The 26,920-nt window shown below is 46.2% G+C and overlaps 1 protein-coding gene across 7 annotated transcripts in view; it reads left to right on the forward strand.

Moving 5' to 3' along the window:
• LOC106609323 (signal peptide, CUB and EGF-like domain-containing protein 1) overlaps positions 1 to 26,920 on the forward strand; it is a 108,117-nt gene that overhangs the window by 16,147 nt on the left and 65,050 nt on the right. For all 7 annotated transcript variants that reach the window (XM_014208003.2, XM_045721996.1, XM_014208009.2 and 4 more), the window contains exon 4: positions 13,376 to 13,510. In XM_014208003.2, the coding sequence (XP_014063478.1) occupies positions 13,376 to 13,510 (135 nt within the window). The remainder of the gene's footprint in view (positions 1 to 13,375; positions 13,511 to 26,920) is intronic.

Here is a 26,920-nt window from a genome sequence, read left to right on the forward strand (position 1 = left end):
CCTGTCTGTCTGCCGGTGTATGTGTTTTAAGTGTCTGCAGCTGTTGTGTTGTCGGTGGCTGGTTGCAGAGGGCTCGTTGGATTGTGTGTGTTGTGGTGAACTAAAGAAAATTAACACGAGGGAGAGAGATTTACTGCATGTGTCTGTGGCCACTTGGAAGGAATCAATGGGCCACATGCTGGCTGTGTGTCAGCAGACCTGGGTTCAACTACTATTCAAAATCTTTTACGTACTTTCAGCGTTTGCTCTAGTCTACCTGGAGTGCCAGATGGATAAGGTTTGCACCTTGGCGACTATTCTATGGATTCCATTGCGCCGGGCAAGATAAATCAAGCCTAGCTAAAGTATTTGAATTTAAATAATGTACTATTTGAACCCAGGTCTTTGTGTCGGAGTGGTTATAGAGGGTTCTCTAGTCGTCACACTGCCACTCCACAGCTGAGTGGAGGAAATTGGCCACATGTCTGTTAAAAAGTCATTAACCAGACTATGCTGATAAGACGTAGCTTTAATAAACAGACACTAATTAGCTGTGAATGGAGAGTTCAAAGGGAGGGATCGGAAAGCATGTCAAGAGAGAAATCAAAACACTTCTAATCAGACATTTCCCGCTGGGCACACACGGGTTGAATCAACGTCGTTTCCACGTCATTTCAACAAAATGAACGTTGAGCCGACGTGGAATAGACGTTGAATTGACATCTGTGCCCAGCGGGTTATGACGACACTTAATCACTATCAGACATTTATGATGCAATTTAATCACGGTCAGTCATTTAAATAATGAAAAGTACAATGACAAGTGATTTAGTAGCTTTTATTTCATATTCATTTCTAATCTTGGTTCTAAACTTGATTCCGTTGTGCGTTACTGCCAATCCATACCTAATTCTCTCTCTCTCTTTCGCTCTCTCTCTCTTCTCCACCTCCTCTCCCTCTGTATTCTCTTGGTTATCTTGGCGGTGGATGTGAATTGGAGGCTGTCCAAGCCATTCCCCCTGAGGCAATGGACTTGCTCTCTATTTGACATCTTTATTGCGGAATGTCTCAAATACAACACAGAATGATGATGGGGATGAGAACAGAGTCAGGACCGCCAAGGGCCGGCGCACACCGCTCCGAGTCCTCCGCTGCTTCCAGGAGCTTCCTCGCGTTCTCTCTCTCTCTCTCTCTATCCCACCGTTCTTTTCTTCCCTGCCTGCCTGTCTGTCTGTCTGTCTTCGTCCTCTCTTCTTCACCTCTTCTATCCTTTTCATCTCTCAATTTTCCCCTCCATCTGTCATTGGTTTCTCTTTTTCTTTCTCTTTTCTTTCTGTCTCTCATTCTGTCAGCGGTCAGTCTAGTTCTCCTTGACAGAGCACTGAGGTGGTGAATCACTCAACATCAGTGGGAGCCATTAGGTGTGGCTCAGGGAATGGCATCACTTCTCCACAACTGGTTGCCCAATCCCCATTCTTTTAGCGAAGTGCATTCATTCAGGAAGATTCTATCAGCAGCTCTTCAGCACTCTGCCGTCCGTCTCACTTTTCCTCTGAGATCACCTGTTAACTCGTTTTTGTGCCGAGGCCTGCCTGTTTTGACACACAATGAATAGAGCTACGGTCGCTGTCTCTTTAAAAATGTTATTTCGTGAAAACTTCGCCCTCGTCGGAGGTCGTGACCTGGCTTTGTCATAGGCTCACAGCTTCCCAGCCAGTCCAGCCCCCCCCCCCCCCCGCTCTGCCTGCGTTGCCATGTGTTGCCATGACGTGGTATGAGGCAGACAGCAGCTCGGTAACAAATGTCACAGGAGTATTAGAGGAGCAGATCAGAGCATCATCGCTACCAAGATATCTGAGGGATGGATCTGGCGCAGTCAGGTTGGAGGGAGAGACAAGTGGATGGGGTCATTGGGGGTGGGCTCTGCGTGTGGCGATGTTGAGGGTACAGTTGCGGCCACTAAAAAGCTCGCTCTCCAGCAGTGATAGTTTGCCACAGAAACCTGTACTGTTGTAATTCGTTTGTGCCCACAACTGTATTTCAGTTGGGTAGAGGGTGATACTCAGGGTAGTCTGAAGAGTTACGAAGCTGACATAGAATTAGTGGTATGCAGGTACAAACTGCCTTTATATGGGCATCTGTATTTTACTAGGCAAGTCAGTTAAGAACAGATTGTTATTTACAATGACGGCCTACTGGGGAACGGGAGCAGAACAACAGATTTTTACCTCATCGGCTCGGGAATTCAAAAGGTTCTAACCACTAGGCTACCTGCCACCCCGTATCAGGGTTTAAGGTAGTTATATGTGTGTAGTTATGTCATAGGGTTTCATAGGCTGAGGGGTGGTGGTGTGGAAGAGGTGCTGTAGTGGGGTTTGATCTATATTTGAGGCGTGAAGATATACAGTGTAAACTGTTTGAGTAATGAGCGCTGAGTTCCTGCGTATTGACTCATGGATATTTTAACATCACCACCTTTCGTGTTTACCCCTCATCACTAACTCTCTGAGATACAGGTGGCTGCCAAAATATTGGACACGCTTGAGTAAACGAGGGATACAAAGTATATTGAAAGCAGGTGCTTCCACACAGGTGTGGTTTCTGAGTTAAGCAAGCAATTAACATCCCATCATGCTTAATTAGGGTCATTTAAAAATGCTGGGCACGCCATTACTTTGGCTACCGTGGCGAGAGTGGCCACTTAATGGTTTGATGAGCATGGAAATGACACGCCATGGCCGTCTCAGTCACCAGATCTCAACCCAATTGAACACTGGATTATGGAGCAGCGCCTGAGACAGAGTTTTCACCACCGTCAACAAATCACCAAATGATGGAATTTCTCATGGAAGAATGGTGTCGTATCCCTCCAACAGAGTTCCAGACACTTGTAGAATCTATGCCAAGGTGCATTGAAGCTGTTCTGGCTCGTGGCGACCCAACGCCCTATTAAGACACTTTATGTTGATGTTTCCTTTACTTTGGCAGTTACCTGTACACAAATAGTATCATGTGTGACACATAGGCATGATATAGGATTACATATATAATGCTGACACACATAGTCAACCCACAGTTTGCGGGGCCAAGCCGTGGTTTCCCAATGACTCTGTATGGACATCTATCATCTACCAATCGCAATCTGTCCACTTCAATGGTAGGACTCATCAGCAACAACATTAGAGTTTCTTATGTCTCTCCCAGTCCTAAGAACCCTTTCACTCAATGCCATGTGAATATATGGTTAGTCTAGGAACAACGGCAGACAGTAAACACAGTCACAGACAAACCGCATCTCTCGGGACTTGTCACAGCCTCACACATACGGCAGCATGGGTTGAGTTAGCTGGGATTATGGGTTGGAGGTTGGAGGTGCTGTAAATTAAAGTCTCATGTATTCCGTGACTGACTAGTGAGAATATGGGGTCTGCCTGTCTGGTTACTGTAACCGCCTGCCTCCTGTGTTCTGTCTCATTAATCACTGCTGTAAACATGATGTCAGAACAGAGCTCCAACAATGTTTCCCCCTAGGTTTGTACTCAGACGGGTTGCAAAGGCCCCTAAAGTGACTGTTATAAGGCGGCTGAACCAAGATACTCAATTGAAGCCAATTTGATGTGATTTGTTATGTCTTGGGGGCTATAATCATAGACAGAAATGGTATTGGAAACAGTTTTGATTGTTAACACAGCCTTGTTACTTCCCAGTCCCTGTATCTCTGTGCTGCATGTACTCTAAGGTGTGTGATGTCTTGTTCACAGCCTGGCTACTCGTCAGTGAGGCTGCTGTACAACCAGGTCCAGTGGTCTGGGTCAGGGAGTTGGACTGGGGATCAGAGATCACTGGTGGTACACTGGTGGGATTCTTCACTGTTAGAGTGTATTGCTGTTCCGCTGCTCTGAAGGCCATTAGCCCCAGAAAATACCACTTGTTGTTGTTCTCCACACCAACTACTTCTAGAAGACTGACGGAATGATAGATAACCAGAAACCTCAAGACCTGCTGCTTTGAAATGAAGGGACAAGGGGGGGGGGGGGCAGGAGGGAAGAAGAACGTGTAGAGAGAGAGAGAGAGAGAGGGGGAAGAGAGAGAGAGAGAGAACAGTCTGTCTTAACAGAACGTGTGTAGGAAGTTGTGTCCCATGTATGTTGTGTCAACAAGTGTAGGGCACTAAGATGTAAGATTGCATAGTTGCACTGCACTCTGATTCAAGGTCAGTCCTGTTCAGTTCCTCTTCAACCTTTTTGATTTAGACTTGTATTTATTTTGTTTTGGCCGTGGACACAGCTGGGCCCAATATGTTGATCATTTGGTGCCTTGCTATGGCCGTCTGTAGGGCTCAGACAAGTTTATTTTCTTTCTGAGGCGTCCTTTTCAGTCTTACGCGAGGTCTTAGCTCAAGAGTGCCTTGGCTTCACAGCGGGACAGGCCCTGACTGCAGACTCATAGAATGTTGAAACTCTGACACGACAGCACGGACAGATTGAGGGAAGGAAAGGGGGGGGGACGTGGAGAGAGGGAGGAGAAGAGGAGGAATAGAGTAAGGGTTAGCCAACAGGCTATTGCTAATATCTCTTTAGAGAGAGACTGGATGAAACATGGAGGCTCAGGGAAGGGTCATCTCCACTCAGTCGATGGTTTTACTTATTTCTCCTTATCACTCTTTCTCTTCTCTCCCATCTTCCCACCTCTCCTCTCTACCACTCCGCCCTTTATCTTTCTTACTCCTCTCGTCACCTCCAGGATGGGAAGTTAATATTTTGGTCTAGCAGCCAGTGAGATTTTTTTTACCTGCCCAAATATTTTTTCTCCATAATTAGACAAAAAAAAATCACAAAAAAAACAACAGATGAGCATGTTTCTAATATTCCAAAATCAAAAACTGTATTACTAGTAAGAAGTCATGGGGTATATTGCTTAATTTCATAACATTTTTGTGACCTGCGAGACAGAAATAGTTCAGCTGCCCTTTAAGGGACACACCGTTACCGTGGTAACTTGGGCACTGGCTTGTCTGTGATGGAAAACGTCTCAGACTGTGACCTAGCAGCAGACAATTGCAGCAAACTCAAACTAACATTGAAAAACAACCTAGCATGTGAACAAAACAATGTAACTAGCCAAGAAACACGAGGACAAAGTCACACTTTAGTAGTCGTTCTTGTCATTTAGACCAACTTCTACATGTGGGTTTTGGATTAGACAAAAAGGTCCCACATGCTCTGTGTGACCACCCACCAACGTGGCTGGTCAAATATACATTCTTACCCGCCAATGACAAAATCTTTCCTCATTTGATAGGTGGAGGGTGTTCATTTCCAACCCTGGTCACCTCCCTTCTTCTACCCTTCCCTCCTCTCCTCTCCTTTCCCCATCGGCCTTCTCCCCCTTTGTGTCAAGCACATCCTCATCGCATCCAAATAAAAGTTTACACAAGCAAAACAAAGGCATTCTAGTTTAAACTTGTGCCTTGCCAGTGTTTATGTTTAAATGTTGGCAAAGATCAATTAAATGTGGAGATGACAGTTCAACAGCTCTCTCTCTCTCTCTCTCTCTCTCTCTCTCTCTCTCTCTCTCTCTCTCTCTCTCTCTCTCTCTCTCACACACACACTCTCTCCCTCTGTCTCTGATCTATCTCTCTCTTCTCTGTATCTCTTTGTATTACTCTAAAGTAAAAGCCTCTGTCATATTGATGTCATCTGTTTAGTTCTGTCTATAGGCACTGGTGGAAAAGTACCCAATTATCATACTTGAGTAAAAGTAAAGATGCGTTAATAGAAAATGACTCAAGTAAAAGGGAAAGTCACCCAGTAAAATACTACTTGAGTAAAAGTCTAAAAGTATTTGGTTTTAAATTTACTTAAGTATCAAAAGTAAATGTAATCGCTAAAATATAGTTAAGTATCAAAAGTACAAGTATAAATCATTTCACATTCCTTCACAAACCAGACGTCACTATTTTATTTTTTATTTTATTTACGGATAGACAACACTCAGACATAATTTACAAACAAAGCATTTGTTTTAAGTGAGTCCGCCTGATCAGAGGCAGTAGGGATGACCAGGGATGTTCTCTTGATAAATGTGTGAATTGGACCATTTTCCTGTCCTGCTAAGCATTCGAAATGTAACAAGTACTTTTGGGTGTCAGGGAAAATCTATGGAGTAAAAAGAAAGTAGTGAAGTAAAAGTTGTTAAAAATATAATTAGTAAAGTAAAGTACAGATACCTCAAAAAAGCCCTTAAGTAGTACTTGGTAGTATTTTTTACTTAAGTACTTTACACCACTGTCTATAGAGACAAATGGAAATGAGAAAGCACTTTCAACTTCAATCGGGGTCTTCTAAGAGATCAACTCCAGATTGTAGTGCAGGCCTTGGCTCTAGAAGGTTGTGGATTTTGGCTCAGGACAGTGGTGAGGTTTGCCTGTATGGCTTAGTGAGAAGTAAATGGGACTGGGAGTAGGAGAGTAGTGAGGTGTGTCATGGGGTATATTGTGTAGAGAAATGTATATTGGATGTTAGATGGTGGATTGTGGGAGGTGGATGCTGCAGAGGACATCTGCTTGGTAGAGCTCTGAACAGATGCTGTTTCACCCTGCAGCCTCGCTGTGACATGTCTCTCTTACAGTCAGGCTTGAGAGAGCTGCTCAGCTAAACACGGTGTATTATTCTAAGTCAGCCATTTTAGGTCCTCCCTCACATATGAATCTATCACTTTCGATGAAACAGTTTTCCTCTTTATTTGTCATTTTCCTGTCAGTCCCACTGGTCCCTCTCTCCTAATCAGCTGGGACCAGAGGGCGTGGGACTGTAGCTGGGCTGGAGGAGTTGAAGGCTCTGGCTGAAGCCATTGAGCAGTTGAAACACTGGCACTGCTGGTTTTGTTCCATGTTTTAGAGGGCCCTATGTTCTCCGTAGACTGTAAAGCCTTTTGAGACACTCAGATACATTGGCAGGTGAATACAGCAATAGAGGAAAGAGGATTTTTTTACTTTTATTTAACTAGGCAAGTCGGTTAAGAACAAATTCTTATTTACAATGACGGCCTAGGAACAGTGGGTTAACTGTCTTGTTCAGGGGCAGAACAACAGATTCTTACCTCGTCAGCTTTCAGTTACAAGTCCAACACTCTAACCACTAGGCTATCTGCCGTGATGGAACAGGAGGAGAGACCATCGAGGGAGGGAGGGAGGGAGGGAGGGAGGGAGGGAGGGAGGGAGGGAGGGAGGGAGGGAGGGGAGACTAAGCTATAGTTGAAGTCGGAAGTTTACATACACCTTAGCCAAATACATTTAAACTCAGTTTTTCACAATTCCTGACATTTCATCCTAGTAAAAAGTCCCTGTCTTAGGTCAGTTAAGATCACCACTTTATTTTAAGAATGTGAAATGTCAGAATAATAGTAGAGAGAATGATTTATTTCAGCTTTTATTTCTTTCATCACATTCCCAGTGGTTCAAAAGTTTACATACACTCAATTAGTATATGGTAGCATTGCCTCTAAATTGTTTAACATGGGTCAAACGTTCCGGGTAGCCTTCCACAAGCTTCCCACAATAAGTTGGGTGAATTTTGGCCCATTCCTCCTTACAGAGCTGGTGTAACTGAGTCAGGTTTGTAGGCCTCCTTGCTCGAACACGCTTTTTCAGTTCTGCCCTCTAGAATTGAGGTCAGGGCTTTGTGCTAGCCACTCCAATACTTTGACTTTGTTGTCCTTAAGCCATTTTGCCACAACTTTGGAAGTATGCTTGGGGTCATTGTCCATTTGGAAGACCCATTTTTTATTTTAGCTTTTAGTTTTTTTATTTCACCTTTATTTAACCAGGTAGGCAAGTTGAGAACAAGTTCTCATTTACAATTGCGACCTGGCCAAGATAAAGCAAAGCAGTTCGACAACATACAACAACACAGAGTTACACATGGAGTAAAACAAACATACAGTCAATAATACAGTAGAAAAATAAGTCTATATACAATGTGAGCAAATGAGGTGAGATAAGGGAGGTAAAGGCAAAAAAGGCCATGGTGGCAAAGTAAATACAATATAGCAAGTAAAAACACTGGAATGGTAGATTTGTAGTAGAAGAAAGTGTCGTCTGGGTGTTGTTTTACTGTGGATATAGATACCTTTGTATCTGTTTCCTCCAGCATCTTCACAAGGTCCTTTGCTGTTCTGGGATTGATTTGCACTTATCGCACCAAAGTACGTTCATCTCTAGGAGACAGAACGCGTCTCCTTCCTGAGCGGTATGACGGCTGCATGGTCCCATGGTGTTTATACTTGCGTACTATTGTTTGTACAGATGAACGTGGTACCTTCAGACGTTTGGAAATTGCTCCCAAGGATGAACCAGACTTGTGGAGGACTCAGTCAACTTAGTGTATGTAAACTTCTGACCCACTGGAATTGTGATACAGTGAATTATAAGTGAAATAATCTGTCTGTAAACAATTGTTGGAAAAATGACTTGTGTCATGCACAAAGTAGATCCTAACCGACTTGCCAAAACTGTAGTTTGTTAACAAGAAATTTGTGGAGTGGTTGAAAAACGAGTTTTAATGACTCCAACCTAAGTGTACGTAAACTTACGACTTCAACTGTATATGTACAGTACCTAACAATAAAACACTATATTTAAAGGGTTATTAGGCACCTAAACAATATATACAATAGGCCTATATTTTTGTCAGACAGACACAAAGGCATGCAGACAGATCAATTGTAAATGGAGTTCACTGCTTTACACTGGAACATGATGTGTGCATAGATAAAACACACACCACACAAGACCCTTCTCCTCATCTCCCCTCCTCTCCCCTCTCCCTCCCCTCCTCTCCCCTCTCCCTCCCTGTGTTAGCATGACAGCAAACACTTTCCTCTCCCCGCTAACGGTTAACAAGGCCTGAAGGCCTCTGTCCTCTCCACTGGGATTTAACAAGCCGACCGCCTAAATGCTCCGACGGGAGAGACTGTCGCCCGGTAAAGCCAGCACTCAAATAAAAGCAGACCATAACCCCCACGGAGATATGTCCGGAACTCAGACAGGGTCCCAGACAGAGAGAGGGAGAGACAGAGGGAGAAAAATGAATAGGAGAACATAAAGTCCTCTACCCCAGGAAGAGGTAGAGAGGATGTGGTGGCTTTCTATTTCAGGCGGTGTGACACAGAATCACAGGTCTGGTCCGGGTGTATTAAGGTCTGGTCCGGGTGTATTAAGGGCTGGTCTGGGTGTATTAAGGGCTGGTCCGGGTGTATTAAGGGCTGGTCCGGGTGTATTAAGGGCTGGTCTGGGTGTATTAAGGGCTGGTCTGGGTGTATTAAGGGCTGGTCTGGGTGTATTAAGGGCTGGTCTGGGTGTATTAAGGGCTGGTCTGGGTGTATTAAGGTCTGGTCCGGGTGTATTAAGGTCTGGTCCGGGTGTATTAAGGTCTGGTCCGGGTGTATTAAGGTCTGGTCTGGGTGTATTAAGGGCTGGTCCGGGTGTATTAAGGTCTGGTCCGGGTGTATTAAGGTCTGGTCCGGGTGTATTAAGGGCTGGTCCGGGTGTATTAAGGTCTGGTCCGGGTGTATTAAGGGCTGGTCCGGGTGTATTAAGGTCTGGTCCGGGTGTATTAAGGGCTGGTCCGGGTGTATTAAGGGCTGGTCCGGGTGTATTAAGGGCTGGTCCGGGTGTATTAAGGGCTGGTCCGGGTGTATTAAGGGCTGGTCCGGGTGTATTAAGGGCTAGTCCGGGTGTATTAAGGGCTGGTCCGGGTGTATTAAGGGCTGGTCTGGGTGTATTAAGGGCTGGTCTGGGTGTATTAAGGGCTGGTCTGGGTGTATTAAGGTCTGGTCCGGGTGTATTAAGGTCTGGGCTGGGTGTATTAAGGGCTGGTCCGGGTGTATTAAGGTCTGGTCTGGGTGTATTAAGGGCTGGTCCGGGTGTATTAAGGGCTGGTCCGGGTGTATTAAGGTCTGGTCCGGGTGTATTAAGGGCTGGTCCGGGTGTATTAAGGGCTGGTCCGGCTGTATTAAGGGCTGGTCCGGGTGTATTAAGGGCTGGTCCGGGTGTATTAAGGGCTGGTCTGGGTGTATTAAGGGCTGGTCTGGGTGTATTAAGGGCTGGTCCGGGTGTATTAAGGGCTGGTCCGGGTGTATTAAGGGCTGGTCCGGGTGTATTAAGGGCTGGTCCGGGTGTATTAAGGGCTGGTCCGGGTGTATTAAGGGCTGGTCCGGGTGTATTAAGGGCTGGTCCGGGTGTATTAAGGGCTGGTCCGGGTGTATTAAGGGCTGGTCCGGGTGTATTAAGGGCTGGTCTGGGTGTATTAAGGGCTGGTCTGGGTGTATTAAGGTCTGGTCCGGGTGTATTAAGGTCTGGGCTGGGTGTATTAAGGTCTGGTCTGGGTGTATTAAGGGCTGGTCCGGGTGTATTAAGGGCTGGTCCGGGTGTATTAAGGTCTGGTCCGGGTGTATTAAGGTCTGGTCTGGGTGTATTAAGGGCTGGTCCGGGTGTATTAAGGGCTGGTCTGGGTGTATTAAGGGCTGGTCTGAGTGTATTAAGGGCTGGTCTGGGTGTATTAAGGGCTGGTCTGGGTGTATTAAGGGCTGGTCTGGGTGTATTAAGTTCTGGTCTGGGTGTATTAAGGTCTGGTCTGGGTGTATTAAGGGCTGGTCTGGGTGTATTAAGGGCTGGTCTGGGTGTATTAAGGGCTGGTCCGGGTGTATTAAGGGCTGGTCCGGGTGTATTAAGATCTGGTCTGGGTGTATTAAGGTCTGGTCTGAGTGTATTAAGGTCTGGTCTGGGTGTATTAAGGTCTGGTCTGAGTGTATTAAGGTCTGGTCTGAGTGTATTAAGGTCTGGTCTGGGTGTATTAAGGTCTGGTCCGGGTGTATTAAGCCTGGACTGACCTGGCTGTCAGCAGACTCAGTCTCAGACCGTAAGTTAGAAGCACCAGGTCCAGTGCTCCTCCATTGTGAGTTCTACAGTGGTCCAGCAGTGATAATCGTACAACCCTTTACAGCCTGGCATGAAGAATATCCTACATGCCACTCAGAGCTGTAAAGCTCTCTGCCTAACTCAGTGCTATCAAAATATATACAACCTCTGTTCTCCACAGACAGACAGACAGGCCGTGGTACACACAGACAGCAAGCTCTCTTGATCTCCTTGACAAACAGGCCTTGATCACCCCTGAACACTCGTGATTTGGGGCAGGAGTTTTACATGACCAGGTGACCTGACCAGGACAGGAGTTTTACATGACCAGGTGACCTGACCAGGACAGGAGTTTTACATGACCAGGTGACCTGACCAGGACAGGAGTTTTACATGATCAGGTGACCTGACCAGGACAAGAGTTTTACATGACCAGGTGATCCGACCAGGACAAAGGAAGGACCTTAGTTCTGATGACCGTGGGGTTGAGGACGCTGAGGAGGCCATGTCATGTTCAAAGCCAGGCAGGCAGGCAGGCAGGCAGGCAGGCAGGCAGACAGACAGACAGACAGGTGAAACTGTACAGTCAGTTCAGTACTGTATGTACCCCCCCTGGCACCAGGAGCAGTGTAGTGTACTGTAGCTCCCTGGACTGGAGTTATGAAAATAAACCAGGGATCAGGTCTTGTTTGAGGCCCTTCCACCCTGATCTTGGTCGTTTATGAGAGGGTGAGACAGGCAGACAGAGACAGACGGCCGGCCGGGTGGTTGCTCCACCTCAGATCACAGAGAAGCAGACAGACCTGACTAGATGAGATTAGAGAGACAGAGTCTCCCGGCTCCACACTGCCTTAGCGCTTAGCACTGTCTGCCCAACCAGAGCCTTCTCTCATTTCCTCCCTGTAAAGACCTGCACTCTAATCACAAGGGGAAATGGTTACGCCGCTCCTCTTTCATTTCACTTAGCGGTTTGTGATGGATGACGGATGGAGCCAATTACTGTCCTCCACTACCAACGAGTTCCTAGGTTAAATAAACACGGGCCAGTTGTTGCACTGGAGTAAGGGGAAGAGTTTTGGTCCATGTCTGACATGGCACCCTATTCCCAGGTCAAAAGTAGTGCACTGTGTAGGAAATAGGGTGCCATTTCAGACACAGCTTGGTATTTAGACCACCTGTCAGATGTGTTTGTATGGAGGATGGAACAGAGGTTGTGGCCAGACAGACAGACGGTGTTGTTCTGAACTGTGTGTCCAGTTCTCCGTCTCCTCTGTGACATCATCAGTGTGCGTGCGTCCGTGCCGCCTGGCTACCGGCTCTAAACACACAAACACATCTGAACAACCACCAGACTAAACACAACACGCACTGCCTTGTGCTTAATCACGGACCAGTTAGCGCACACATGCAGGCTCTCTCTCTCTCTCTCTCTCTCTCTCTCCCTCTCCCTCTCCCTCTCCCTCTCCCTCTCTGTCTTAGTCTACAGTAGCAGCCCAGCCCTGTTTGATCCCTGTTAATCTCATTGGAGGGTGTTATAGGTTTCCAGTTAACTAACACTCCCTCTAAATGCCCCATTGGTGATTTACTGGGCTTTCAACAGCACAACAGGGCTCCATAAACACACACTCACACCAGCACTTACATGCACACACTCTCTCTCTCTCTCTCTCTCTCTCTCTCTCTCTCTCTCTCTCTCTCTCTCTCTCTCTCTCTCTCTCTCTCTCTCTCTCTCTCTCTCTCTCTCTCTCTCTCTCTCTCTCTCTCTCTCTCTCTCTCTCTCTCTCTCTCTCTCTCTCTCTCTCTCTCTCTCTCTCTCTCTCTCTCTCTCTCTCTCTCTCTCTCTCTCTCTCTCTCTCTTTCTCTCTCTCTTTCTCTCTCCTCTCTCTCTCTCTCTCTCTCTCTCTCTCTCTCTCTCTCTCTCTCTCTCTCTCTCTCTCTCTCTCTCTCTCTCTCTCTCTCTCTCTCTCTCTCTCTCTCTCTCTCTCTCTCTCTCTCTCTCGCTCTCTCGCTCTCTCGCTCTCTCTCTCTCTCTCTCTCTCTCTCTCTCTCGCTCTCGCTCTCATATTCAATACCTTTTACTCAGTCTTACTGTACCAAGCAGTGGCTGGTCAGCCAGTAAAAAGAGCTCAGCTCAGCTCAGCTCTGTCCTGTCTGGGTAGTGTGAGTCCACAGGGTTACATTCCTGCCTCTGGTGTCATCCCCACATCTCCTCACCCTCACCAGACTTCAATAGGCCTTCAGAAAGAAGAAAGAGAAGGACAATCCTTCCTCAACAAACACAGGCACAAATACATACCTGGTCTACGACTGAGACGCTTGGGGTTTGTTTGTCAAGCCAAGCAAGCATCCCGCCGTTAAGGAAGGCTATGTCTTTGCCTGACTGGTAGTTTTCTCTCCCCCCGCTCTCTCTCTCTCTCTCTCTGTCTCTCTCTCTCTCTCTCTCTCTCTCTCTCTCTCTCTCTCTCTCTCTCTCTCCAGACGTGGATGAGTGCATGGACAACAACGGAGGATGCCAGCAGGTGTGTGTGAACAACATGGGAAGCTACGAGTGTATGTGTAAGCAAGGCTTCTTCCTCAGCGACAACCAGCATACCTGCATCCACCGCTCCGATGGTGAGTGGACAAGTGTGTGTGTGTGTAGTCTGTGTGTGTGTGTGTGTGTGTGTGTGTGTGTGGACTGTGTGTTGTGTGTGTGTGTGTGTGTGTGTAGAGACTGGACATGAGTGTGTGGCACTTTCTTAGTTCTTTTCCACTGTCTATGTGTCTCTGTGCTCCTCTGGGTCGTCTCAGTAGCTCTCTCCAGCCTTTCTCTCTCAAACCATCACAACTGATATGAAGCATTAGTACTCCTCCTAATAAGCATTTCCCCCGGACATGATCCGTGACATCGCTACAAAATTTGGTTTAGAGGTTGGTGGGTCAAATGCGAAGGCATCCACTAGGGTTGCAAAGGGTCGGAAACTTTCCGGTAAATTTCTGAAGTTAAGCCCTGGAATTTGGGAAATTTTGCTTAAATTCGTTAAAAAAAAAGTTAGCTTATAACAGTAAACCTTTTTTGTGGGATACACAAGTCAATTCTAGGTCTTGGGTCATATTTTGGTTAAACTATCCCTAATTCAATGGAATCGCAACCCTCTGCATGCACAGTGCTTTTTTCCATCACATGTGCAGTGCACTCTTCTGATTCTCAAGATCTTTCACACTACTGAGATGATATTGATCCCACACTACTACACTGTCTGAGCCAAGGACTACATGCTTTCTGGTAAGTTTTGATTACAATACTGGGTGGGGTGAATATATTTTATGACATACATTCTTTTTTGTTAACTAGTAAATAGTAGCCTACAGCAAAGTGTGTTTAAATAATTTCTAACTTGTTAACAATTTCTGCTAGTTAGTTTTTGCTACCTTGTGGGTTTTAGCTTGCTTGAGCCTGCTAACTGAGGAGTGTTAATTCACCCGTTTCCATACATGTTTCATGAAATATATATATTTTTTAATTTTTTTTTACAAATTAGTTGTTTAATCAAACTGCTTAACTATTTATCAGTACATGGAATTGTATTTGGGTTTTATTTACTCATTTTTTTCTAATCTTTACAGGAAAATGCCATGGGCACTATCTGATGTGTGGAGACATTTCACTGCAGCCAATGTAGAAGAAAAAGCTGTGTACATTTGTAAATACTGTGCCAAATCATATGTGAAGAATGCAACAAAGATGCACAATCATCTGGCCAAGTGCATAAAGTTCCCTCAGCGCTCACAACAAGCAACCTCTGACAAAAGTCCCTCTACTTCTATTTGAGGTGAAAATGATGAATCAGACACCTTATCGATAGCAACAGCTCATGGTCCTCCTGGAATCAGAAGTTTTTTTGACTCAATGGAGGAACGTAGTCAGAGAAATGCTGATGAATGTCTTGTTCGAGCTGTGTATGCAGTTGGTTCACCTCTGATGCTCACAGGCAATGTGTATTGGAAGAGATTTCTGAATGTTCTTCACCCAGCATACACCCCTCTAACCAGGTATGCTTTATCTACTCATTGGCTGGATGCAGAGTTCAAGTGAAGGTTAAGCAAATCATAGAGAAGCAGACTGTATTCCAACCATCTCTGATGGGTGGTCGAAGGTTTGTGGGCAAGGAATAATTAACTACATCATCTCCACCCCTCAACCAGTATTCTACAAGAGCACAGACACAAGGAACAACAGACACACCGGTCTCTACATTGCAGATGAGCTGAAGGCAGTCATCAATGACCTTGGACCACAGAAGGTATTTGCACTGGTGACAGACAATGCTGCAAACATGAAGGCTGCTTGGACTAAAGTGGAGGAATCCTACCCTGCTCATGCATTGAATCTGCTCCTCAGGGACATCATGGCACTGAAAATAATAGATACACTCTACAAGAGAGTCAAGGAAATGGTTAGGTATGTGAAGGGTCATTAAGTTATAGCCGCAATCTACCTCAGCAATCAAAGTGAGAACAATAAGAGTGCCACATTGAAGCTGCCCAGCAAGACCTGTTGGGGTAGTGTTGTCATCATGTTTGACAGTCTCCTGAAGGGGAAGGAGTCTCTCCAAGAAATGGCCATATCACAGTCTGACGATATGGACAGCCCAGCTCCATCAAGAGGATCCTCCTGGATGATGTATTTTGGGAGAGAGGGGTAAGCAGCCTGAAACTCCTGAAACCTATAGCAGTAGCCATTGCATGGATTGAGGGAGAGAATGCCATCCTGTCTGATGTTCAGACTCTGCTTGCAGATGTAAGAGAAGAATCCATACTGCCCTGCCCACTTCACTGTTGCTCCAAGTAGTGGAAACTGCAGTTCTGAAATACATCAAAAAGCGTGAAGACTTCTGCCTGAAGCCCATACACGCCGCAGAGTACATGTTGGACCCCAAGTATGCTGGCAAGAGCATCCTGTCTGGTGCAGAGATCAACAAGGCATATGGTGTCATCACTACCGTGTCTCGCCACCTTGGCATGGATGAGGGCAAGGTTCTTGGCAGTCTGGCAAAGTACACTTCCAAGCAAGGGCTTTGGGATGGAGATGCAATATGGCAGTCGTGCCAACATATCTCATCAGCCACCTGGTGGAAGGAACTTTGTGGATCTGAGGCTCTTTCCCCTGTTGCCTCCATCTCCAAATCCCACCAACATCAGCCACTTCAGAGTGCAACTGGTCCTTGTTTGGGAACACACACACCAAAGCACGCAACAGGCTGACCAATACAAGGGTTGAAAAATTGGTGGTCATCCGGGCAAATTTGAGGCTTTTTGAGCCTGACAAAGAGCCATCCTCAACAAGGTTGGAAAGTGACAGTGAAGATGAGGCCTCAGAGTCTGATGTTCAAGCGGTGGACATTGAGGAGGTCCAGGGAGAAGACATGGAAGCCTGAGAGGAAGACAACCAAAGCTTTAGTTTCTAGACTATCATTTTTCAGATGTATGTTGAAAGCGTTTCTGGGCGATGCGATGGATCATTGGGGATCATTCAATATTCCCTTTCTTTTGTTGTTCAGTGAAATCATCCCATGTGAAGAGTCAACTCATTTATTTAAAGTACAATTCGTAACTACACTACCGGTCAACAGTTTTAGAACACCTACTCATTCAAGGGTTTTTCTTTATTTTTACTATTTTCTACATTGTGGAATAATAGTGAAGACGTCAAAACGATGAAATAACACATACTGTATGGAATCATGTAGTAACCAAAAAAGTGTTTAACATATAAAAATAGCCACCCTTTGCCTCGATGAAAGCTTTGCACAGTGTTGGCATTCTCTCAGCCAGCTTCACCTGGAATGCTTTTCCAACAGTCTTGAAGGAGTTCCCACATATGCTGAGCACTTGTTGGCTGCTTTTCCTTCACTCTGCGGTCCAACTCATCCCAAACCATCTCAATTTGGTTGAGGTCGGGGGATTGTAGAGGCCAGGTCATCTGATGCAGCACTCAATCACTCTCCATCTTGGTCAAATAGCCCTTACACAGTCTTGAGGTGTGTTGGGTCATTGTCCAATTGAAAAACAAATTATAGTCCCACTAAGCCCAAACCAGATGGGATGGCGTATCGCTGCAGAATGCTGTGGTAGCCATGCTGGTTAAGTGTGCCTTGAATTCTAAATAAATCACTGACAGTGTCACCAGCAAAGCAACCCCCCACCATCACACCTCCTCCTCCATGCTTCACGGTGGGAACCACACATGCAGAGATCATCCGTTCACCCACACTGCATCTCACAAAGACACAGCGGTTGGAACCAAAAATCTCACATTTGGACTCCAGACCAAAGGACAAATTTCCACCGGTCTAATGTCCATTGCTTGTGTTTCTTGGCTCTTCTTATTATTGGTGTCCTTTAGTAGTGGTTTCTTTGCAGCAATTCGACCATGAAGGCCTGATTCACACAGTCTCCTCTGAACAGTTGATGTTGAGATGTGTCTTTTACTTGAACTCTGTGAAGCATTTATTTGGGCTGCAATTTCTGAGGTGCAGTTAACTCTAATGAACTTATTCTCTGCTGCATAGGTAACTCTGGGTCTTCCATTCCTGTGGTGGTCTTCATGAGAGCCAGTTTCATCATAGCACTTGATGGTTTTTGCAACTGCACTTGAAAAAACTTTCAAAGTTCTTGAAATGTTCCATATTGACTGACCTTCATGTCTTAAATTAATGATGGACTGTCGTTTCTCTTTGCTTATTTGAGCCTAGTTCTTGCCATAATATGGACTTGGTCTTTTACTAAATAGGGCTATCTTCTGTATACCACCCCTACCTTGTCACAACACAACTGATTGGCTGAAATGCATGAAGGAAAAACATTCCACAAATTAACTTTTAAGAAGGCTCACCTGTTAATTGAAATGCATTCCAGGTGACTACCTCATGAAGCTGGTTGAGTGAATGCCAAGAGTGTGCAAAGCTGTCATCAAGGCAAAGGGTGGCTCTTTGAAGAATCTCAAATATAAAAAAATATTTTATTTTGTTTAACACTTTTTTTGGTTAGTACATGATTCCATATGTGTTATTTCATAGTTTTTATGTCTTCGCTATTATTCTACAATGTAGAAAATAGTAAAAAATAAAGAGAAACCCTTGAATGAGTAGGTGTTCTAAAACTTCTATTGGAAGAATTTAATAATTTTCAATTATGTCTACTTATGATAAGGTAAAAGGTTTATGTTTCTGTCTCCATATAATATGGTAAATATATCCAATGCAAAAAAACATCTACATTTAAATGGTATTAATATTAATTCGCATATATTCCCGTTAATTCCCATATATTTCCGTTAATTCCCATATATTCCAGTTAATTCCCACGGAAGGTTTCCACCTCTGAATATTACCCAAAATGTGCAACACCAGCGTCCACCATGCCTCACCTTTGTGCAGTGACCATTAACCGCGGAACGCGGCAAGGAGTGGGCAGGATGCGTGACTTCTGACACGCATGTTTCTCGTCCGTGTGATCCTCCTACGGCTGATTGCGGTTTTCATCCTTAACCTCGCTGGTGCTCCGGCTTCCCCGGCCCATTCCACCTGTCAGACTTCATTTATGGTCTCAGTCTGGATCAGTGAGGATCTGAGAGGTGACGGGGGGAGGCAGAGAGAACATCCTCCTCTGCACTGAGGAATCACAGCACATTCCTCCAAAAATACACAGTTCAACAAATAGGCCAACACACACACACACACACACACACACACACACACACACACACACACACACACACACACACACACACACACACACACACACACATCACACTCACACTCACACTCACACTCACACACACACACTGGACAGACACTGGACACAGGCACACAAACAGTAGTATGCACACACACACACAGACTCGCCGCACGCGCATACACACACACACACACACACACACACACACACACACACACACACACACACACACACACACACACACACACACTGGACAGACACTGGACACAGGCACACAAACAGTAGTATGCACACACACACACAGACTCGCCGCACACACACACACACACACACACACACACACACACACACACACACACACACAGCAGCAGCAGCACTGTAATTGAGGAGTTCAGAGAGACATGGAAGGATCCTCATCCATCATCTCTGTGATGTCACTATCGGACACTTCAGGAATGTGGAGAGAGGTGAGTGACTGAGGGGGTGGAGGAGAGTGAGGGGCAATGAGGTGACCCCTCTCTCGCTCTCTCTCTCTCTCTCTCTCTCTCTCTCTCTCTCTCTCTCTCTCTCTCTCTTTAGCTCGTTCTATGGTCTTGGATTGGGCTAGTAGGGCAGTGTGAGCAGGGAAGCAGGGCTGTTAGGGCACACAGTCAGAGGGAATTCAGACAAGCTGAAGAAAGAGTGAAAGAGACACAGAAATAGAAACATTCCATGTTTGCTCTCTGGAAAACCCACGAACCTGGATGTGAATATCTCCCTTTCCTCTCATACTCTCTCTCTTTCTCTCTCTCTTTCATGCTCCGTTCTGTCCCTCTCTATCTACCCCTCACCCTCCTATCCCCTCTCTCTTTCCACCAACTCTGTCTCTCAGTCTCTCCTCTCCTGTCCTCTCTATATCACTCAATTTTTTTTACATCAAAGCCATTCCTCAGTTAACATGTGTAATTAGTTGGCCTGTCAGAGATGCTGGGGGTAAACAGCCTCTAAAGCAGCCTGGTGTATTCCTCCAGCCCACTTCTACCCACCTCTGACCAGCCCCAGTCCAGTCACAGCCTGCCCCTGTGGCCCTCAATCGGACGCTTGTCTCCCTGCTCCTCCCAGACGGGAATAGCAGCAGCTTCTAGGTGTTCCAGAGGAGTCTCCACGCCTGTTTCCTTCCATCTCTCTTTCTCTCTCTCTCTCTCCCTCTCTCTCTCTCTCTCTCTCTCTCTCTCTCCCTCTCTCCTCTCTCTCTCTCTCTCTCTCTCTCTCTCTCTCTCTCTCTCTCTCTCTCTCTCTCTATACACTGCTCAAAAAAATAAAGGGAACACTTAAACAACACAATGTAACTCCAAGTCAATCACACTTCTGTGAAATCAAACTGTCCACTTAGGAAGCAACACTGATTGACAATAAATTCCACATGCTGTTGTGCAAATGGAATAGACAACAGGTGGAAATTATAGGCAATTAGCAAGACACCCCCAATAAAGGAGTGGTTCTGCAGGTGGGGACCACAGACCACTTCTCAGTTCCTATGCTTCCTGGCTGATGTTTTGGTCACTTTTGAATGCTGGCGGTGCTTTCACTCTAGTGGTAGCATGAGACGGAGTCTACAACCCACACAAGTGGCTCAGGTAGTGCAGCTCATCCAGGATGGCACATCAATGCGAGCTGTGGCAAGAAGGTTTGCTGTGTCTGTCAGCATAGTGTCCAGAGCATGGAAGCGCTACCAGGAGACAGGCCAGTACATCAGGAGACGTGGAGGAGGCCGTAGGAGGGCAACAACCCAGCAGCAGGACCGCTACCTCCGCCTTTGTGCAAGGAGGAGCAGGAGAAGCACTGCCAGAGCCCTGCAAAATTACCTCCAGCAGGCCACAAATGTGCATGTGTCTGCTCAAACGGTCAGAAACAGACTCCATGAGGGTGGTATGAGGGCCCGACGTCCACAGGTGGGGGTTGTGCTTACAGCCCAACACCGTGCAGGTCGTTTGGCATTTGCCAGAGAACACCAAGATTGGCAAATTCGCCACTGGCGCCCTGTGCTCTTCACAGATGAAAGCAGGTTCACACTGAGCACGTGACAGACGTGACAGAGTCTGGAGATGCTGTGGAGAACGTTCTACTGCCTGCAACATCCTCCAGCATGACCGGTTTGGCGGTGGGTCAGTCATGGTGTGGGGTGGCATTTCTTTGGGGGGCTGCACAGCCCTCCATGTGCTCGCCAGAGGTAGCCTGACTGCCATTAGGTACGGAGATGAGATCCTCAGACCCCCTGTGAGGCCATATGCTGGTGCGGTTGGCCCTGGGTTACTCCTAATGCAAGACAATGCTAGACCTCATGTGGCTGGAGTGTGTCAGCAGTTCCTGCAAGAGGAAGGCATTGATGCTATGGACTGGCCCGCCCGTTCCCCAGACCTGAATCCAATTGAGCACATCTGGGACATCATGTCTCGCTCCATCCACCAACGCCACGTTGCACTACAGATTGTCCAGGAGTTGGCGGATGCTTTAGTCCAGGTCTGGGAGGAGATCCCTCAGGAGACCATCCGCCACCTCATCAGGAGCATGCCCAGGCGTTGTATGGAGGTCATACAGGCACGTGGAGGCCACACACACTACTGAGCCTCATTTTGACTTGGTTTAAGGACATTACATCGAAGTTGTATCAGCCTGTAGTGTGGTTTTCCACTTTAATTTTGAGTGTGACTCCAAATCCAGACCTCCATGGGTTGATAAATTGGATTCCATTGATTATTTTTGTGTGATTTTGTTGTCAGCACATTCAACTATGTAAAGAAAAAAGTATTTAATAAGATTATTTCTTTAATTCAGATCTAGGATGTGTTGTTTAAGTGTTCCCTTTATTTTTTTGAGCAGTATATTTATATATATATATGCGGTATGTCTCTCTACATTTACATTACATTTGAGTAATACATTATTTTTTTTTTAAACAACAGCAATACAATAAAATACAATATAAAGGCAATATGAATGGCCATTCCACCGTGGGTGCTCTGGTCAGTGGGTGCGCTCAGCCCCACCCACCCCGAGACCCCGGCAAGGCGAAGCCCCCGCCCACAGACCAAGGGGATTTTCCAAGGGTGGGAAGGACCAAACCCCGGCCGACGCCCGGGCTGGCATGGAAGCGAGCGCACCCAGAACCACCAGGACCAGAACACACAGACCAGTTAGTGTGAAACCAAAACCCAAAACATAAATAACAAAACGCTAAACATACAATAATCACATCCCCACCCTCACCCCTGATTGGAGGACCTCAAACATTTATACTGTGCATGTATTTATTCCATTACTCATTAATTCCATCCTTCAGACAGCCACAGATCAACCCATCTTTTCCAGTAAATCATCATTCTACCATTTCCTCTTCTAATACATCCCTCCACTCTGCCATAGTGTCTCACCAGGAACCTCCCCATCATTCTACCATGGTGTCTCACCAGGAACCTCCCCATCATTCTACCATGGTGTCTCACCAGGAACCTCCCCATCATCCGACCATGGTGTCGCACTAGGAACCTCCCCATCATTCTACCATGGTGTCTCACCAGGAACCTCCCCATCATTCTACCATGGTGTCCTACTAGGAACCTCCCCATCATTCTACCATGGTGTCTCACTAGGAACCTCCCCATCATTCTACCATGGTGTCGCACTAGGAACCTCCCCATCGTTCTACCATGGTGTCTCACTTGGAAGCTCCCCATCATTCTACCGTGGTGTCGCACTAGGAACCTCCCCATCATTCTACCATGGTGTCTCACTAGGAACCTCCCCATCATTCTACCATGGTGTCTCACTAGGGACTTGAACCTCCCCATCATTCTACCATGGTGTCTCACTAGGGACTTGAACCTCCCCATCATTCTACCATGGGGTCTCACTAGGGACTTGAACCTCCCTATCATTCTAATATGGTGTCTCACTAGGGACTTGAACCTCCCCATCAATCTACCATGGTGTCTCACTAGGAAACTCCCCATCATCCTACCATGGTGTCTCACTAGGGACTTGAACCTCCCCATCATTCTACCATGGTGTCTCACTAGGGACTTGAACCTCCCCATCATTCTAATATGGTGTCTCACTAGGGACTTGAACCTCCCCATCAATCTACCATGGTGTCTCACTAGGAAACTCCCCATCATTCTACCATGGTGTCTCACTAGGGACTTGAACCTCCCCATCATTCTACCATGGTGTCTCACTAGGGACTTGAACCTCCCCATCATTCTACCATGGTGTTTCACTAGGGACTTGAACCTCCCCATCATTCTACTATGGTGTCTCACTAGGGACTTGAACCTCCCCACCTGCAACATTTCTGACCAAATTGCCATCTAAATAAAAATTATTCCCAAGAGCACAATGAGGTCTAAGGTCCTATTTTAGTAATTTCTCTTTCTTTCTCTCTCTCTCTCTCTCTCTCTCTCTCTCTCTCTCTCTCTCTCTCTCTCTCTCTCTCTCTCTCTCTCTCTCTCTTTCTCTTTGTGAGGACAGACTGGACAGAGATTGTGCCCCCTCCCTCTTCCCCCCCACTGCCCAGTCATGTCAAACCTGGTCCCATATTATCCCAGAGATAACCTGGTCACACTCCAAGATGTGTCTGATGAACTGAGGTAGTGTACAGTATCAACCCACACTACCCAGAAGGACACAGTGTGTAGGAATCATCTCAGACCCCTGAACGTGTTCACAGACTGGCACGTACAGAGGGACTGGCACACAAACACACATTATACCTTGATTAATATACACGGGCATGTGTGTTAGGCACACATGCCTCACACATGCAGTCGCACACACACACTGACTGGCCTTGATAAACACACATAAACACACACTCTGTGAGTAACCATCTCCTTCCTCACTAATATTATATTAGGTTCATGTGGAGGCGTCTCCTAACCCTGAATGAACCTAGGCATGACCCGTTGCTGTCACTCATCACCCTCCCCTATCCCTGCCCGTGGAGGGTTTAGCTAATCCAGCCACCTCTCAGCAGCCCCGCAGGTACCCACCACACCCCTTTCTGGACACCTGTTCCTCTGTTGAGGGGAGGGCACTCCATCCCGCATGTAGTGCCTGCAGATGGGCCATATATATTTTGTTTATAACTCCCCTTTAATGCTTCTACAGATGATTTCATGTCTGTCTGACATGGCACCCTGTTCCTTAAATAGTGCACTACGTGTGACGTAATATTAGCCTGGATTTAACCCAGGCTATTGGGTTGGATGCATAGTATGTTTCCGCAATGGCATCCTATTCCCAAGTGCACTACTTTTGACCAGAGCCCTGTTCAAAAGCTGTGCACTATATCGAGAATAGGGTGCCATTTTGGACACTATGTGTAGATGTTGAATCCAGGCTGATGATGGTGTATGAGGTCTTCAGAGGAGCTGGAGGTGCCTCTCATTAATTTACGCAGCCGCATGCGGTTCATGGTTACAATGGCAGTAGCCACTTCACCGGTTACCGCCGGTTACCGAGGCGGCTGGGCGGGTGCCTGTCTCTGAAATGGTAGCCAGAGTTTTAGAGAGTTTTAGAGAATTTATTCTGTCATTGTTGAGGAAATACACACAGATACCTCCCTTTCACTCGATTTTACATGCGCTCACACACACACACACACACACACACACACACACACACACACACACACACACACACACACACACACACACACACACAGTCTTGCGCAGCTAACCTTTTGGGGACATACAATTCAGTCCCATTCAAAATTCTATTTTCCCTAACCCTAATCCTAACCCTAACCTGTACCCTAAACCTAACCCTAACCTTAACCATGAACCTAACCCTAGCTCCTAACCCTAAAACGAACCCCTATCTCCTAACCTTAAACCTAATTCTAACCCTAACACTAATTCTAACCTTAACCCTAAACCCCCTAGAAAAAGCATTTGACCTTATGGGGACCAACAAAATGTCCCCAGTTGGTCAAATTTTTGTTAATTTACTATTCTTGTGGGGACTTTTGCCCACAAGTATAGTTAAACACGTCCACACACACACATCTGCAATTGTTTGTTCCATTGTGATGGGCTACTGTGTGTTTCGCGGGAAGTGTGTTACGTTTCAGACTATGAACAGTTTCCCAGTCATGACAAACACCTTGGCCCTCCAGGTCTTCTCTGTATTTTAGAACACAGTGGGACAATGCTGTTGTTTATCTGAAGTGCTTTTACTGACTGGAATGATTGAACATTTCGCTTTGGGTCATTCAAACCTATTCTATTAAATTTGTCTGAAATCAAGTAACGAATTCAACAGATCAATGTGATTTTTTTTAATTGAATGAAAGCTTCTAGCACTGGGGGCAATGTAACGGCAGCAGCCTATCAGAAGATTTGGAGGCGTGGCTTATTAGGGGCATAGTTTTTATGGTGTTGTTTTTGCCCATCCATTAGAGTGAATGTCGTTGAGTGTCATGTCTTTAATTAAGTGTTGAAACCGGTAAGTTGCAACTTGAAATATAGGTTTGGTAATAATTGGTTAAAACAGTTGGAATTGAGTCATACTGTTGGTTTCAACAAACGTAGTATTTTTCAATTGAGAAAACCTAACTTCATTTTTGGGGTTGATCCAAAGAGTACTTGTTTACAGTGTAGAGGTGTCCCTCACCCACCATTATCAAGCATAGTGTGAAAACTACCAGACCAGGCAGTAACTGAACATGGCAGATAACTTAATTGAGGAAACTAGCTGTGCATAAATCAGTTGAGGGAATTCTGTCTTCTCTCAAGTGATCTTATTTTGATCCAAGTCATACAGACAAACAGCCAATTGACTTGAGATGTAATCTAGAGTTTGTCATTCAAACACACAGCATATAGACATGAGTGAATGAGTTGTAGAACAGTGTAGAAACAGGGGTGTATATGCCTGTATATGTTCAGTAAGAGGCCCCCAGCCACCCAGCGGGCCCCGGAGGAGATATAAAGTTACAAAGTGAACCGTAACACTTCTTTATTTCAGTAAAATATGGCAGTAGATGTACCCACATGTTGTGAATATAATATGCTTGTAAATTCTTCTCCCAACTCAACTCCATTCCTTGGCAATTTGGTGCGAGTAGTAAATTGGGATTTTGAGTTGGTGCCCACCCCGACAGTGTGCCCAGTGCTCAGAGCCTGGCCATGGAAACCAATCAGAATGCTCCTAAAAAAAATGTACTTTCCTCTTGCCTGAGGAACTTCATACCCATCACAGAGAAAGAGAGACACATTGAAGGGAGAGAGAAACACATTATGAAGTAATTGTACCATACACAACAGGGACCCATGTCTGAGCGTGTGCATGCTTAGTCCTACAGTGGAAACATGACATGTTGGCAGTGTCGGGAGTTAGTCGGCAACCCCTGTCTGCTGTCATGATCTTTGTTTCGGATGGTTGGAAAATCATTAATCGGCGGCTGTGGGTGTGTCTGCGTCTGTGTGTGTGTCTGCGTCTGTGTGTGTGTCTGCGTCTGTGTGTGCGTCTGCGTCTGTGTGTGCGTCTGCGTCTGCGTGAGTGTCTGTGTCTGCGTGTGTGTCTGTGTCTGCGTGTGTGTCTGTGTCTGTGTGTCTGTGTCTGTGTGTGTGTGTCTGCTTCTGTGTGTGTGTCTGCTTCTGTGTGTGTGTCTGCGTGTGTGTCTGTGTCTGTGTGTGTGTCTGTGTGTGTGTCTGCGTCTGTGTGTGCGTCTGTGTGTGTCTACATCTGTGTGTGTGTCTGCGTCTGTGTCTGCGTCTGTGTCTGCGTCTGTGTCTGCGTCTGTGTCTGCGTCTGTGTGTGCGTCTGTGTGTGCGTCTGCGTCTGTGTCTGTGTGTGTGTCTGCGTCTGTGTGTGTGTCTGTGTGTGTGTCTGTGTGTGTGTCTGTGTCTGTGTCTGTGTGTGTATCTGTGTCTGTGGGTGTGTCTGCGTCTGCGTGTGTGTCTGTGTGTGTGTCTGCGTGTGTGTCTGCGTGTGTGTCTGTGTCTGCGTGTGTGTCTGTGTGTGTGTCTGTGTGTCTGCGTGTGTGTGTGTGTCTGTGTCTGTCTGTCTGTGTGTCTGTGTCTGTGTGTGTGTCTGTGTGTGTGTGTGTGCGGCGTCGTGGGTCTCCCGGAGCGGCGGGTGAGAAAATAGAGGCTCTGTGATTTATGTGGCTTCGCGGGGCAGATGAAATGGCCTGTCCACAGCTCCTGAGAGGGCTATATATAATGGCAGGGATTAGTAGCTTAGTGCTGAGGGATGGAGGGGGACCGCAGGCCTATAGGGACACTGTCTCATTAGTTTGTTGGTTGGTTGGTTTGTTGGTTG

Source organism: Salmo salar, chromosome ssa07, assembly GCF_905237065.1.
Source record: "Salmo salar chromosome ssa07, Ssal_v3.1, whole genome shotgun sequence".
Lineage (NCBI taxonomy): Eukaryota > Metazoa > Chordata > Actinopteri > Salmoniformes > Salmonidae > Salmo > Salmo salar.